Here is a 16479-nt window from a genome sequence, read left to right as displayed (position 1 = left end):
CTAGTACGATGAATCTAGATAGATATATGTTCGGATTCATAGTATTATGATGTGTCACATCTATTACTGGGTTAGTTTTTTAATGAGACGGAGGGAGTAGGAGTGTACACTAGTACTCCATCCGTATCAGGTCATAAGACATTTTGATTTTAGTTAAAGTTAAACTACTTTAAGTTTGACTTAGTTTGAAGAAAAAAATAAAAACATTTTTAACCCAAGACAAATTTATTATAAAAATATATTCAATTATTGATTTAATGAAACTAATTTGATATTATAAATATTACTATATTTATCTATAGGCTTAGTCAAACTTGAAGTAGTTTGACTTTGATCAAAGTCAAAACGTCTTATAACTTAAAATAGAGAGAGTTGTAACAAATTTTCAGCGATCATAGCCTTGTTTCAATCTAAAGAAAGGACTAAATGATACAAATGGAATTTTTTTATGTAAAAGTTACTCTAAAATATCAAATAAGTCTATTTTTGCAATTTATAGTTATTAACTTAATTAAATCATACGTTAGTTACTTTCTCGTTTTACATGCCATTATTTAATCCTCACTTCATCACGTTTAAATATGATATTTTGCTTACTCCCTCCATTCAAAATATAGCAGCCTATGATCAGATGAGACTCAATCTATACTACTATCTCCGTTTTAGGTTATAAGACTTTCCAGCATTGCCCACATTTATATAGATGTTAATGAATCTAGACACACATATATATGTCTAGATTCATTAACATATATATGAACTAGCATGGTGGCCCGCGTAAATTGCGCGGCTAGCATCATTATATTTTCTCTCATATAATAGCATATATGTTTTCTCATTATATTATTCAAATATATTAAAATGACAACATAATTTTAAATTTCGCAATAACTTTACAAAACTACTAATGTGTAATATTCATATTGTATTTTATATACGTGTTAGTTATTAATTATTTTTAATATCAAATTTTAGTTATTTGTAAATTATATATATTCCTATATGGACTCTAGACTCATCTTTTAATATTTTTTTTCTAATTCTAAATTTTTTGTAAATTGTATTTCTATATAGACTATATGCTCTTCTATTATTTATTTTTATTTCTGAATTTTTATTATTTCTAATTGTATTTATATGTGGACTCTAAACTCATCTTTTAATATTCTTTAATTTTTAATTTTGAATTTCAGTTACTTCTAAATTGTATTCCTATATTGACTTTAATAAATTTATTATGTTTATTCTAAATTTTAGTTAGTTATAAATTCCTATATGGACTCTATACTCTACTTCTAATATTCCTTATTTTTTTAATTCCGAATTTCTATTTTTTTTCTTAATTGTATTTCTATATGTACTCTATACTCTACCTCTAATATTCCTTATTTTTAATTTCAAATTTCTATTATTTCCTAATTGTATTTTTATATGGACTCCATACTCTACTTCTAATATTCCTTATTTTTAATTCTGAATTTCAGTTATTTCCTAATTGTATTTCTATATGGATTCTATACTCTACTTCTAATATTCCTTATTTTTAATTCTAGATTTCAGTTATTTCCTAATTGCATTCCTATATGGACTCTATACTCTACTTCTAATATTCTTTATTTTTAATTCCAAATTTCAGTCATTTCCTAATTGTATTTCTATATGGACTCTAGTCTCCTCTTCTAATATTCCTTATTTTTAATTCCGAATTTCAACTATTTCTAAATTGTATTTCTATATGGACTCTGCTTTTTCTTTTTCTCCGATTAATGTGAGAATTTCTAGACCATGAGAGCGAACATGGAGGCTCCTTTTTCTATTCCTTTAATAATACAATAGATATGAGCAATGCTAAAAAGTCTTATAATATGAAACGGAGGAAGTACGGATTTAGACATGAGGCTTGCTCAGATTCATAATACTAGGTTGAGTCACATACTCAAGAGTCATGTATAACCCAAGATTGCTACTCCTTCCATCCTGATATGTAGCAACTCATGATGAAATTAGACCCTATATTCAGATTCGTAGTCGACCGTTGTTACATATTGGGATGGAGGGAGTATACTATGAGACGGAGGCAGGCAGTAAAAATTAGCAAGGACAAAGTGTTGAGAGTACGAGGTCAAGAAAAAAATACCAGAAAAGTGGTGGAGCAAACTGCAAAAGCGGACGTCATCATTCATCCTCGAGCCCCTCAACTGGGCACCGCCCCCCGTCGCGAGTCCACCTCCCTTGACTTCGGCTCCACACAGCAGCGACGCCACCTACTCTCTCTCTCTCTGTCTCTCGCTCTCGCCGTCGCCGAGCTAGTTGAGCCGCGGATGGATAGCCCCGGTGGTGCGGCGGCGGCGGCGGCGGCGGCGGAGTCCAGCAATCGCGCGGTGAGATTCTGCACCCCGGGGATCCAATTCTTGATATTTTTTTGTTCTTCTTTAGCTTGCTGTGTGGGATTCTTTGTCAGCTTCAGGCTTGGATGTTTCCAATAGGTCATGGGAGCTAGTATAGTGTCTGTATTTCGTTAGAAAGATTTGGATCTCTGGGGGTGTTCTGTTTTGGAAATGGGTTGTCGTTTTTGGCTGTTTTGGTGGGGAATCTTGTGGATTCTTCGCCATCTGTTGTTTGTTGTTGCCATACACATGCGAGCTAGAAATACATAGTTTATTTACTCTTTTAGTGTTTTACTCTTTCGATTTTGCTTTGCTTTAGCGGTTTGAGCAGGCGTTGTTAACATGATACTGCTGTTTAATTCCAGTTGCTTGACTGAATAACTGTCACTGATATTCTGATCAAACTGTTTCACTGAAACCTTCATAACAAAGCGCATTGTAATTTGTAAAGACGTTTGCATGGCCATATTAGCTACTGAATTCAATATTAGTTTTTTTCTGTCCTCAAAGATTAACCCAGCAAGGCTCAAATTAGGACCTAGTGCTGAATGCTGTGACTGTCAGTCACACAGAATAAACCAAACTACTCCTATTTGAGAATTAAGAAAGGCAGTATACGCACTCACTATTAGTCTTGGAGAGTGCACTCGTCTCTGTTCATACTTGAAGATTTCTGATAAACTATCCAGACAGGCGTTTGTCCTACTCTTACTTGCACCTATCTCGAAATAAAAGCTTCCATTATCTAAAAAGATCTCTTCTTTGCACCATGGTAGGAGCACCACTGCAGTTCATGCAGAAATTTAGTAAAGGCCCTCTTAGTTTCTTGTTCCATGTCTGAATGTGAACACATGCTTGATAATCCCTCCGTCTCATAATATAAGGGATTTTGGAGGGATGTGACACTTCCTAGGACTACGAATCTGGACAGGACAGAGGGAGTAGAAGAGTGAAGAAACAAACAGCAGTGATGTGGTGATGCCAAATGAGTATCTATTCCTCGTGTTAGTATTTAGTACTATGAATATATGATGCAATAGGCAATGGCTAGTAGCCTAGTACATGGTTGATTCTTGGCGTTTCCTTGTCTTTTGTTACATTGCCACTCTTTCTTTTTAATTTGCTTCAAACCAATCATATAATTATTTAATGTAAGTGATTGACATTGTTGTTCGATTGAATTGTTACTAGGGAGAAGATGCTAAAAGTGATGGTGTATCTTGTCAGAATTCGCGACGGCCAAACCTTTCATTACAAATACCAAACAGGGCATTTGATGACACTCTGCCAACGTCAACTAGAATCAAAATATCACCCAGCCCAAATTCTGCAAGAAGTGGTTTACCACCAAGGCCGAATTCAACTAGAACAAAATCATCCATCAGGGGCATCATTCCACAAAGGAGCTTCAAAGCAAAGAGTTCATTGCAGGATGGTGACCAGACAATTCTTCTAATTCCTGACACACCATCATCATCAGGACAGCAGGTGAAGGCAACTACATCAAGATCATTTTCTTTCACAAAGGTCATCAACTCCTTATCAGCGAAGCGAACCCACTCTCTTCCAGTTACTCCTGTTGCAGCTTCAGGACCTTCTTCTCATGAAGGTCATGCAGACAACCTGCCAAGTACAGTTGTAAGTATTTAACTAGGACTGCATTGTTTGCATGCTGGTCTATTTTGGTATAACACAATTCCATGGCAAGGGTTGTGGGATTTAATAATACTTGACGTAATATGACATAATCTCTACTAAAAATTGAAGATGTTTTTGCCGGTATTTTGGTATGTCATCCGTATTTGAGTCGGTTTTATGTTCGCTCGCTTTTGGTAATACAGATCCGTTTATGAATCGGATTTTAAGTTCGTTTGCTTTTAGAAAAACAAAATGAGTCGTATAAGAAATCTCTTTGAGAAAACTCGCATACTAACTTGAGATAAAAATCAGACTCCTAATTGCAGCTCATGATTTTCTAAAAAAATATATATATCCAAGCGAATTTCCATAGTGAATTTTATCCTAGCTAAACCATATAACAATAATAAGATTATAATAATCTTCACCCGTTGCAGCGTACGGGCATTTTTTTCTAGTACATGTATACAGTGGAAATTAAATGGACTATTATCAAACAACCAAACTGGTGCATTTACACCTTAAAGTATGAGACGCGCCCAGTTCACTGAGGATCATCTCGTATTAATGTGGTTCACAATGGTTGCAGAAGAATGAGGTTGAAACACAAATTAGGCGCTCACTCTCAGCACCAGGAAATCATGATAGTAAGGATCTGAGGAGGACGGCTTCATCAGGCCTTATACGTGTGATTCCCACAACCCCACGACCTGTTCCTGTTGAAACTGTTGCATCAAATGATGGCATTGAAGAAGCAGTAGATGGTACTAACCTTGGATTTTTACTCTTTTGCATGTCAGTGTACAGTACATTAGGCACAAAACGTTTTGTAGCGCAATCAAAGTTCGCGTGAACCAAAATGTTCTCTTCAAATAGCAAAGCTGCAGGAAAGAAACACTGAATTTTGTGTTGTTCATCCTTGGTAGCTCCTGAAGATGGAGGTGAAGACATTCCTGAAGAAGATGCTGTCTGCAGAATTTGCCTAGTTGAACTCAATGAAGGAGGTGAAACACTTAAATTGGAGTGCAGCTGCAAGGGAGAACTTGCTCTTGCACACCAGGAGTGTGCAATAAAATGGTTTAGCATCAAGGGAAACAAGACATGCGATGTTTGCAGGCAGGAAGTTCAGAATCTACCTGTGACTTTATTGAGAATACAGATTCGAACTGTTAACAGACAACCGCGGAATGGTGTTCAGCAAAGAGCAGCACATCCACACAGGTATTTCAAAACACACTTTTTTAGTGTGAAGATATTTTGACCCTTATAAAATGTGCACACTGGATGAGTGTTGTTTTCTTCACGTTTTATGAATGACAATTGTCTTGTTCTTTTTTCTGTCTATACCATGAGAAATATCATTAATACATTAATGTATTTGTCTTCTTGTTACTAAATTCTCCTTTTCTGACAGATTTTGGAAGGAGACTCCAGTTCTAGTCATGGTCAGCACGCTTGCGTACTTCTGTTTCTTGGAGCAACTCTTGGTTTGTGACTTTGTGCTACGCTTCTTTTAGCTTTCCATTATGTGAATTTTGTGTGTATATGTCAAATTAACCCAACCACTGTCCCACTTGTTGGAACTTTTAACAGGTTGCTGATATGAAGTCACGTGCACTAGCTATTTCTTTGCCTTTCTCCTGTCTCCTGGGCATATTTTCTTCCATCCTCGCATCCACAATGGGTAATGAAATACTACTTGCTTTTCTCTGGCTCTACGCAATTGCAAAATCATGAGTTCAGTACATTGTGTAGGGAACCAAAAAGCCTTTTGGTACCTAAGCTCACTGTTTTCCAAATTCAGATTTATTTATTGACCACCCTACCCTCATAGTTAGAAATATATATATATATCTTGATTGTGTAACAACTTTACCAGGGAAAACAATTATTATATAATATGATTTCAGCTTTTCAACAGAATGTAAAACATAACTCCTTACCGCTCTTTCCATGATCTCATTTTTAAACCAAATATTAGATGTTATGTAGTAACTTGATCATTTGGTGTAAATAAACTCAGGTTATCTTGTTCCAGCATTTCTGCTGAACAGCTACCGCAATTCCACATTTAACCTTTTTTTTTTTTATCTCTGTGAAACAGCAACCGATAATTACCTATGGGCTTTCGCTACGTTCCAGTTTGCTTTCCTTATCCTATTTGCTCATATTTTCTACAACTTGGTATGGAGCTTTTGCCCTCAATAAGTTTTTTTTTTTTGACGTAAGCTCAATAAGTTTTCTAGATAATATCTTCAGCACATTGCTTATTACAATTACTAAACATGCAGTTAAAAATGGGGGCAGTCCTTGCAATCCTACTTGCATCGTTCACTGGTTTCGGCATCGCTATTAGTCTAAATGCAATGCTAATAGAATACCTGAGGTGGAGACTCCTGCGGAATCGACGGTTAACTCAACGTAGAAATCACAGACATGGTCAATCTGGAAACAATGCTTCAAACGAGAACACTGCAAGTAATGCTAGGCAGCAAGGCAGCGGAAGCGATCAACAGCCTGCAGAACATGGCTGAAGATGATCCATCTGTGGTTTTGCAGGTATCATGGTGATGATAAAGTAAGTCTTGTTTGAACTTTCAAGTAGAGTGAAAGATAGCAGCTCATATTTTTTCATCATGAATACTCACCTTCGTGTAGTTGCTGAATTCTGCAGATTCAAAATCAAAAGTGTTAATGAATGAATGGAATAAAGGCGCCACTGGTAAAACCGCAAATCTGCAATTCCAAGAATGCCATGGCCGGTTGCCACCTAAGTTGATCGTGAAACAAAGTTATTATTCAGAAAAAGGGGGCTCTCAAGTCTCTCAACTCTGAACCAAAAAGGTCCAGCAGTCTCCATTTACTCCCGGTTATAGTTTAGTAGTCCAGTGTGATATGTGTGTTTATGAAATGTATAAATTGCGAAAGCAAATACTACACACCGACCTTGTATCACAACCATGAACAAACTGTATATAGCTCATCGTTGTCGATTTTACTTTGCTGCAAACTGTGAGATGGAGATGCTACAATTCTCTGAATTTTCTTTCTGCAGTCAGGTTCCCTGAACTGTATATCCAACTTCGACGAAATCCGAGACATGGTGAAGATGTTTGTGAATTTACAGTCACATCATGATCATTTTCATTACAACTTTGTAAGTTTGTAACATATACTACATCCTGATACCCAATGCCATAACAGGCATGTAAAGGTTCATTCAACTGGTCAAAACCAGTTGGAAACCTGACGAGGCGTGGCTGGCTCCCAGGGTCATCTCGTCGTGGTGGTCACCGGCGGCAGCCGTCTTGCTGTGGCGTCGCCTCCGTGGAACGGCGAACTCCGGTGATCCTTCCTTCCTCCGCTCAGGTGAAGTAACTCATCCAAGATCTCTCAACCCCTAACCGCCTTCCGAGCTGGACATCGAGGATCCAGAGTGGTATTTTATCGAAACTTATCGAATAGAGCAGTATATTCTTAATTTTCTCCTTGTCCAAGCAGATCGACGGGGAGGGAAGAAGAGCAATACTAGGCTATGAAATCGATGTTGCAATGTAGAATTCAGGTTTGCAGTAAGTCCAAGTTTGTGCAAAATAGAAGAAAAAAAAAAGTTCTTTTCGCCGGTTTGACATGATCATTGGGCAAAAAATTGTTTTTTTTTCAATTAGATAACTGGATTATGAATCAAATTCACCAGAAGTTTTCAACTCCTAAAAATAGATTTTTTTTAATATATATTATTAAATTTCAATTGTTCCGGTTCATGCCCTCACAATCTCACATGATACATGCCAGGAAGTTGTACAAAGCAATAGTTTTTTTTTATATTTTTGGTGTTGCTACAAATTTTCTCAACCTAAGGCTCCACAAGATTGAAAAAAAATTGGATTGTAAAACATAGAAAAAATACATAAATAATCTTTTGAATAGACCATAAGAAAAACACATAAAGCGGATAAGAGAGGAACTCAAAAGTAAATCTTCCAAGGGTTTGGAGCACTTGCTAACTTTCCTCCAAAATATCTATAGGATTATTCATTCAGTAGAAATTTCGAAGAAAAGGATAGGATTCAATCATTTGTTTCAAAAGTCCTTGAAGAATTTGTTTCCGATGTTTTTTTTTCTATAAATCAAAGGGGGGCATAAATTAACTGATTTTGTTTTAGATTTACTACTTAAAAATATGGGTACATACTTTCTTTCTAAAATTGAGGTCTGAAGCAAGGCCCTACTTCAAAAGCTTAAAATTGACAGTAAAAGGCAACATCAATATGGTACCACCAGTGCTTCAAACATTCTTGCTGACAGAGTCAGCAGCAAGCTTATGCATCTCAAGCAGACAGAACCATTACAAGCAGACAAGCTTATCCAACTTACACACTACCACATGCTTCTGAAGCAGACAACACTATTCAACCACACAATATCCACAGCCAGAAAGCAGGTAAGAGAATCTGCCTCCTTAAACCAATGCAACAGCAGGAGATAATTCTCTTGCACATGATGATGCTACCTACATACTATTAGCCTAGTGGGCTAGGGAGAAAGTTCAGAAGTTGACAGTTTTGGCACATTGCTAATTGTTCATAGACATCAGGGGTGAAGAAAAAAACAAGCATGAAAAATGTGTGGCAATTCTCCACCTCCTTCCATTTTCATTGCCAGGTTTCCTCTTCTTTTTTTTTCCGTTGTGAAAAGTCAGTCAAGATTAGGAAATGATATGATCTGGGATCCAAATTAGGGTCCCAGCCAAAGATCTGAAAGAGATGGAGGAATCAGAAAAGAAATTGATTGGGTTCAGAAAAGATGCCCCATATCTTTGAAAAGAGTGGATGGTGGTGGTGTATGTCATTGGACTCCACATCCCCCCCCCCCCCCTCCACTTTAAATTTGTCACAATCCACAACCACCAAAAACTAAACCAAAACCAAATCAAACCAAATTCTAACACGTCGGCGCGACCGGAAGGTCGACGAAGGGGGATCAGAACAGGGATAGGCATTACCAGTAGGCATTAGGACCCTGAAGAAATGGATATGTGATGGGGAGAGAAGGCATCACATTCACCTCATCATCCACCACTGACCTTCAAGAAAGGGAGGCTATCTTTTTTCCAACCATTGGTTCAATTGGGTGTGCACTTGTCAAGGGTTCTTCAGTCAGATGGGGACCTTGAAGAAGAGGCACATGGATGGCTGGTCCATTTCTTTGCCTGTCATTGTCCCCAAGAACTGGTGCCAAATTATGTAAGCATAAAGGTTCAGGTGAATTCCCTCATGGATCTATCTATGAGCTTTCCAGGATCACATAAAAACTACTTTTTTTACTGAAAACAGCAATGCTAATCAACATGTCAGTAATTTTGGAACACTTCTAGAACAAAGCTGCTTACTACTGATTTGGTAGTAGTACATATATAAGCTCAATAGTTCTTGAACTGAATTTTCACAGTTGCATGGAAAACCTTACTTGCTGTCATTAACAGTACATTGCAGGACGAAAACATCATCAATATACAGAATATGGCCAAAGCTAGCGCCTGCGGCACTACAGCACTACTCAACATGAACCTAATAATTAGATGCCCTAAGTTAACATGATCAGTATTCCAGGAAACAAAGTGTCGGCATGTATACCAAAATGTAATAGGTACCACTAAAAGTCAATGTAATATGACATAATTACCAGACAGCGCATAACTTAGAGCTACACTTGACCTATGTGCTTGGGTTCCAGGTCACAGAACTAAGAGCTACAGAGACGTACAGAACTGGACGCCTAACGCCGGGTGCTATGAGCTCCCTATTTCTCAGAACTCAACTGAGCCCACCGACGCGATTCCAGTGCTTAGGCTTCTTGATTCCTGCCTGCTCATGTAGTTGTCACAGCTGTTGCCAAGTCTCCTTGCAGAAGTCGAGAAGAGTTCAATGCCCGGCTTGCCCATCTGCTGAACCTCCTGCGGTGAAAGTATCTTTATGCAAGACACACTGTTCACAAATTCCCTGCAGATTCCGAACCTCACGGATGTAAGAAGATGGCATAAACAGTAAAGAAAGATGCTAAGGAACTCGTGATGATTGTTAAATCTTACTGCCACGGATCATCGCCAACTAGAAGAACGTCGTCCTCTCGGTCAACAAATACAAGCTGCCAGCCTGATCTCAAAGGGTCTTCCAACTGGCCCTCAAGGCCAAAAAGGCGCCCTACCTCACTACGAAGTTCATGATAACTGCTAAATCTAGTGATGTCGAGCAACCTTCCAACGGTTCCAGATTTGTAAACCTATAGGACACAAGTTTGTCAATTCAAAGTGAATTGAGGAAAAAGGAAAAAAAAAACATGCAACTTTGCAACTGATGGTGCATCAAGCATGCAAGCCATTCACTCACCTTCACAAAGGTTGCAGGCGGTCGCTTCACTTGATCAGCATTATCTGAACATGGAACATATCCTGATTCATCTAAGCAGCCCGGAGTAGTTAGTGTTTGACTCAATGGATAATCATCTTGAGAAGGGCTAAGGAAGTTGGATGTGGAATATGGAATTGTGCTTGAACTGTTTTCATTGTGAAGGCTTGGAATGCCATCTTGCATCAAAAGTGACTGTGAGTCTATATTTACACCAAACAAGAAGTGATTTTGAGGATCAGAGCTCCCATCTTGATCCACCAGGCATTCCCTTCCAGGCAGTGGTGCTAACGTGGAGTTTTGAGGAATACTAGAAGGTGTCAAGTCGAAGTTCTCTATCTGTGATGAAATGTCATGTGGGCGAGAAGTGATCGTAGATTCCACTGCAACTCGCTTAGATGACCATGGGTCAGAGACAGGTACAGGGGTGATTCTTGGCACACCTGGGAGGTCTGAAGCAGCTTCTGAAGGGAATGATCTCAGTGTATCGTGCATGGATGAGACATTGGATGGAGAGAGACAACTGATATTTGTGTCAGGGAAATTATGTTGCTGTGAGAATGGTGAAACTGTCTGCAATGTGGAGGGTGTAGACTGAGGGGTGGAGGAAAGCTGTGAAAAAACCGACAATGCATTTGGTACAGTCTGAAAGTTGGACAAGTGTTTCTGTTGTTGCATTTGTTGATGCTGAGGTTGCTGCTGGTGTGATTCTTGCTGCTGTTGCTGCGGCTGCAACTGAGGCTTCTGTTCGTTAAATGATTGGCAATGTTGAAGCGGTTGCTGGAGGTACTCAGGCTGACTATGGCCTTGGATTGAGTTGCCATTGATGTTTTGGTGGTACATCTGCTGAAATTGAGGCTGTGCTTGCTGCAGAATCTGACTGGATAGAAGAGAAGATCTACCGACAATGTTTTGCGGCTGCTGGAACTGCAGCATGGCAGGTGATACTTGCTTAGTGGTGTTCTGTAAAGCCGCCGCCGCCGCTATCGTTTGGTACATGTCAGGTTGCAGACCAAGTAGGGAACTATCCAGCCTTGGCTGCATCCACGGACTCATACCAAGTCCTCCAAAATTCAGAGATTGGAAACCTGTGTTTTGACTATCTCGAAGCCACATAAGAGAAGAAGCCAAGTCATCCTCCTTTCCGCCTGCCAAAACCATCAGAGGTGAATATGATTATCATAACATCAGAGCAATGCACTAATAATACATACGAGACATCATTGATCATTGTGCACTGCTATAGTTTAAAGGGCTGACTAAGATGCTAATGTCACTCGTACCATATAAAGAAGGTAAGCCTGTTGGCCATGGACGCTTTAGTCTGAGAGGAAAAGGAGATGGATACATCGGGAAAGTTGTCAGAGGCTCGATCTCCCAAAGAGACACCCTTGGCTGTCTCTCTCCAGCAGTCGACTCATCCCATCCAACCTGCATGATTCAAAGAAAACCTTGTTCACATGCTTAATTTTGAAGCAAGCTCATAGTGAAGGTAGAAAATGACTAAAGCACACTATCTGAAAATATGATAAGACTAAAAATGAGGTAATAAAAGCATATGAGTGGTCTATAAACAAACAGATGTTTCAAGATCTACCTTGACAGAGCGCCAGTGTGAGTTCGTCCAACGAACAGGATCAAGATCACTTATTCCTGTTATTGTCCCCATGTATCTGCAAATAAGAGCAATTGTGCAATTTAGGCCACTTAATATTAGGTAGAGACTGCAAAAGCTCTACACATCACAACAGAGGATAAAACCATAAAGGTATAAACAGACAATGCATAAACACGTAGAGAAAAGGAAATAGCATTACGTGATGCTCACAGAATGAATTAAATGATATATAACAAACAAATATTTGGCATACCTCCTAACACTGGATTCTTCTGTTTCAAAAAGCATCCGGAAACGCATGCCCACCGATATGCGGGTATGGTAGACAGCCTTTACATATTTAGCCAGTGGTATAACAAACTCCGAAGGGCTTGCTCTGCAAAATGAATGCGAATTGAGTACTTGTACGAAATGATCAGATATGTGCAAAATATGGTTTACCTTGGATTATAGAAAATAGTAAACCGGCTATTTGTTGATGCGGCGTGAGCAGCTGCAGCAAGCAGACCAATATGCATGCTGTCACTAGACAATACTGATGATGGCATGACCGTTTGTGGCCTATTTGCCCGACGAATTCCCAGAAGCAGCTGATTACTGTCATTCCTGATCAACCAGAGACATACATCATACGACAGGATAAAAAATCTCTGCTGGGAATGACAAGGTTAAGGTGGAGAAATTTAGTGACTTTTGAGAATTTCAAAGAATGAACATACCAGATAAAAAGGACAGAGTCTCCAGCAACCAGTCTCTTTGCACTTACAAAGACGCTCCAACCCGTAGTCAGAAGATGCCGCTTCGGTTGGCCTGCACAAGTTTAATTTTACATGTTTATCATACTTGTTCAAGATTCTTATTTGAAAATAGAATGTCACTGATAGATATTTGACTCTCACATAAGTTGTACGTGAAAACAAGGCAGCAAGCATTATGAGGAAAATAACAATATTAAGGAATGGATGTAAACGGAAAATAGCTAACCACGAAAGATATGACGGAATTTCCATTCATTTCCATGGAGGTCTTTCGCCATCAACTCTTGAGCTGGAGGCTGCTGAGTGAAATCCTACAGAATCATCAAAGGAACCCTTAAGAAACACTAATAACTTGGTGTCTTCTCTGAATAAGTACAGATAATCTGTTCAAAGGATGCCACATACAATAGCCAACCAAGAACACATACCAGCGGAGGAAATACTTTCTCTGCTGCTCGACGGGGAACAGAGAATCCACCATGTGTACTTGTGTCACTAGCAGTTAACGTTTTGCAGAAATAATTTGTTGGCTGCTTGCTGGCAGTGCCTAGCTCGGCGGGTAGGAATGGATCCTTGAGCTCTTGCTGCAAACAAAACAAAACAAAAAATAAGGAGAAAGTGTAAGCTTCTTAGATACAAACAAGAGTACACAAATATAGGGTAGAAGGTAGAAAATTCTGTTTTACCGGGCTGAGTGGCTGCAGCGTCATTTGCGCATAGACTTCATCCGTCTCTGCATCGGCCTAAAGGAAGAAACACAGAAAAAGTTGATGAGACACAAAAGTAACAACAGTATTACATAGTTTTCAATAAGATGTCTTGTGTTGCTCCAGACTTACGTGCATGGTCACATTATGTAGCTGGCATATAAGCTGCGGCGGCAGGTTAGGATAGTTGGGGATCTGAGACTCCATTTCCTTATTTGTTGATGCAGCTACCTACGTACGAAATGTACATAAGCTCATTAACATCTCAAAACAAATCTTTGGCCTTTGCAATTTAAGATCTGACAATGAGATGTTGCAATATAAGAAAAACCGTAAAATTTACGGTACTAATTTTGCTGATACTTCAAGTACTGCAGCAGGTTAATCTAGTACTTATGAGGATAAAATCTGTACTAAGATGAAGAAGACTACCTGCTCACTGTGGCCTTGAGGAAAATAAACCACCCGACTACCGACCGCAGGCAGCGAAACGAGAGGGCCGGCGCATGCATGCCACAACTCAGAATTTAGGCACTTCTGCTCCTCTGCAACTGAAAGAGGGGAAAATCATTTCAGAAGAACACACAGCAACATAAATTTTAGTTGTCAGCAGTAATTCTTGAACCATCCCATAATTAAATCCTAGTTCAAAACGTATTTCAAGAAGATAATTTTAAGGCTAACAAAGATGTTTAAAATCAAAGATTTTTCAAAAAAAAAATGAAGGGGAAGGGGATAGAGTTCTCAAGAATTAAGAATACGAATTGTTTGCATGTTTCCAGAAGCAGATGACTTTTACAGGGAAAAAAGTTACTGCATAAATAAAAATCACACTAATTTGCTTGTAGACAAGTATAACTAAGCAGTCTAATGAAAAAAAAAATGCATCATGTGTATGTATCATTACTGTAACAGGAGTAACTCGGTTATTCAAAGCACAAATCACCCAAAAGATGAAGAAATCGACAGGCTGCATCATTGAATTGATTTGGAGCACATAATTACCAAACGAAATTTAAAGACTTCCAAGCCAACAACCTAACTAACTTGTCCTAAGAACATAAACTACCCAATGGATGAGAAGAGCATTAATGAGCAAAAAGAAAAGAAAAAATAATAATAACAAAAGAGATGCAACTGGTCAACTCAATGCCCAATAGAAAGAAGATGCTAGAGTAGCTAGTACTATTCTCTATACCTTCCGGCGGCGACGGCGGCTGGTCGGAGACGCCGCCGGCCGACGGCGAGAGCTTCATTCTTCTTCTTCTCTTCTTCTTCTTCCCCCAACCGATCTAGAATGCAAAGTGGAGAGTGCAAGAAATGGAGCAGAGAAGGAATCCTTTCTGCACCGAGATCACGAGGCGTTCCCAAACGCGCTGTCGTGTCATGGAGCAAGCAACCCAGCCACCACCACCACCACCACCATCGCTTTCTCTCCTTCCCCAAACCGGCCAAACCTTCTTGCCTCTCCAACCCGCAACCTTTTCGATCCCAAGGGAGCGAGCTCGAATTCCTTCACATCACGGGCGCCGCTACACCGGCGCGAAGGTCGTCGTCGTCGTCGACTCGCCGGATAGAATGCGCGCGCCAAGACGCCGCCGCCGCCGCACGCCGCCGCCTTTGCAGCTAGCTCAAAGAGAAGGCAAATTAAGAAACGCGCCTCAGATCCCTCCCGCCTGCGGCGAGCTCCGGAGATGCGTGTCACCCTCACCGCTCGACAATCCAGCCGCCGCTCCACCGCAGATCCGCCGCCGGAGTTGACGACGAACTAGGATAGGACTAGGAGCATCAGCATCCTCCCCCTATCTCCACCTCCACCACCACCTCCTCCTCCTCTACCACTCCAAGAACAACAGTAGCTAGAGAGGGAGAGAGAGAGAGAGGAGTGTGTGTGCTCGCTTCTTGCGACTTTGCTCGGTTCTTGCTGCTGCTGCTGCTGCCGCCTTTGCCGCTGCTGCGCCGTGTGCTGCTGCTGCTGTGCAGTTCTCGGGGTTTTAACCCCACGAGTGGAGGTGAGCTGAGCTGAGCTCCTCTCTCTCTCTCTCTCTCGCTTTCTCTCTCTTCTCCTCGGTTCACCATTTCTCTATGCACTTTAAAAACACAACCTTTTCTCCTCCCTGCACCATGCTTCTACTTCCAGTTCTAACCCCGCAGTAAAAAAAAAACTCTTTTTGCAGAATTTTTTACTGCAAGTGCATCTAGTACTAGTTTACTGCAAAAGTACTTGATCCCTCTCCCAAAATATAAACGATCTTTAAGTGAATGGTATGGAGTATATCCATGCACTCAAAAAATTATTAATCCGTCCCAAAATATAAGCATTTTAACGTAATGTTAAGTTAAATATTTTTAACTTTAACTATTAATAAAAAAACAAGATCTATCATGTAAATTGACGTTACTAGTAGATTTATTAGTATTAAACAAACTATTATAATATGAAACTCTTTTTATTGAAAACATCTTGCTTTTATATTTTTGGATAAAGTAGTATCTTGAAGACCGTATCAAAATCTAAAAATGCTTATATTTTACGATGAAGGAAGCATATTTTAGGACAGAAATAGTATAATATAAACTGCAACAAATCTGGATAGAAGACATGTCCAGATTTATTATACCATATACAAGTATCTCATATATTATGATATGGAGATAGTTTGTTCTACTCTCTTTGTTCAAAAATAAATTTATCTTTTCTAACACATAATTTATATTTAGATTTATAGGAGTATTTCGTACTGAATGATTTATCTTAAGACAATGAGTACTCTACTACTAGTACTTGGGTATACTCCTTAAGTAGTACATCATAATTACGGCCAAGAATAAGATACTGAAAATGAGGAAAAGATGCAAGGAGAGAAAGGTGTGATCACTTTGCAGCGCACACACACACCGCCTTTTCTTTCCTTGGGCCACTGCTGGGTTTGACATCGTTTTGCTGCTGCTGTTCATGGATGG

At 39.4% G+C, this 16479-nt stretch overlaps 2 protein-coding genes across 3 annotated transcripts; one reads left to right on the top strand and one right to left on the bottom strand.

The window, feature by feature from the left end:
• The first annotated feature begins 2201 nt into the window (after positions 1 to 2201).
• LOC127764446 (uncharacterized) lies at positions 2202 to 7023 on the top strand. 2 transcript variants are annotated; one of them, XM_052289329.1, is made up of 9 exons: positions 2202 to 2381; positions 3579 to 4025; positions 4615 to 4789; positions 4952 to 5246; positions 5440 to 5512; positions 5619 to 5709; positions 6130 to 6209; positions 6317 to 6603; positions 6684 to 7023. In XM_052289329.1, exons 1-8 carry the CDS (start codon positions 2322 to 2324, stop codon positions 6557 to 6559), a joined length of 1464 nt encoding a protein of 487 aa, XP_052145289.1. In that variant the 5' UTR covers positions 2202 to 2321; the 3' UTR covers positions 6560 to 6603; positions 6684 to 7023. The 2 variants fall into 2 exon arrangements, with proteins under 2 accessions (XP_052145289.1, XP_052145288.1); XM_052289328.1 differs by having other exon boundaries at positions 2203 to 2381; positions 6700 to 7023.
• Positions 7024 to 9636: 2613 nt separating this feature from the next.
• Positions 9637 to 15576, bottom strand: LOC127764445 (auxin response factor 6). The gene is made up of 14 exons (XM_052289327.1): positions 14714 to 15576; positions 13948 to 14066; positions 13648 to 13746; positions 13495 to 13551; positions 13237 to 13392; positions 13035 to 13119; positions 12770 to 12860; positions 12492 to 12656; positions 12304 to 12426; positions 12030 to 12105; positions 11716 to 11863; positions 10415 to 11580; positions 10117 to 10307; positions 9637 to 10027 (listed from the first exon to the last, which is right to left on the bottom strand). Exons 1-14 carry the CDS (start codon positions 14769 to 14771, stop codon positions 9835 to 9837), a joined length of 2727 nt encoding a protein of 908 aa, XP_052145287.1. The 5' UTR covers positions 14772 to 15576; the 3' UTR covers positions 9637 to 9834.
• Positions 15577 to 16479: the final 903 nt, after the last annotated feature.

This window comes from Oryza glaberrima, chromosome 2, assembly GCF_000147395.1.
Source record: "Oryza glaberrima chromosome 2, OglaRS2, whole genome shotgun sequence".
NCBI classification, from domain to species: Eukaryota; Viridiplantae; Streptophyta; class Magnoliopsida; order Poales; family Poaceae; genus Oryza; species Oryza glaberrima.
This window is presented reverse-complemented; position numbering and strand designations above follow the sequence as displayed.

What these genes read in the sequence shown, in the direction of transcription:
- LOC127764446 (XM_052289329.1), top strand. Translation starts at nt 2,322, where the DNA reads ATGGATAGCCCCGGTGGTGCGGCGGCGGCGGCGGCGGCGGCGGAGTCC. An exon ending in ACAACCTGCCAAGTACAGTT is followed by an intron (nt 4,026 to 4,614) that starts GTAAGTATTTAA and finishes CAATGGTTGCAG; the next exon opens with AAGAATGAGGTTGAAACACA. An exon ending in AGAGCAGCACATCCACACAG is followed by an intron (nt 5,247 to 5,439) that starts GTATTTCAAAAC and finishes CTTTTCTGACAG; the next exon opens with ATTTTGGAAGGAGACTCCAG.
- LOC127764445 (XM_052289327.1), bottom strand. Translation starts at nt 14,771, where the DNA reads ATGAAGCTCTCGCCGTCGGCCGGCGGCGTCTCCGACCAGCCGCCGTCG. An exon ending in TACATAATGTGACCATGCAC is followed by an intron (nt 13,552 to 13,647) that starts GTAAGTCTGGAG and finishes TTCTTCCTTTAG; the next exon opens with GCCGATGCAGAGACGGATGA. An exon ending in GACTCTGTCCTTTTTATCTG is followed by an intron (nt 12,657 to 12,769) that starts GTATGTTCATTC and finishes CTGGTTGATCAG; the next exon opens with GAATGACAGTAATCAGCTGC.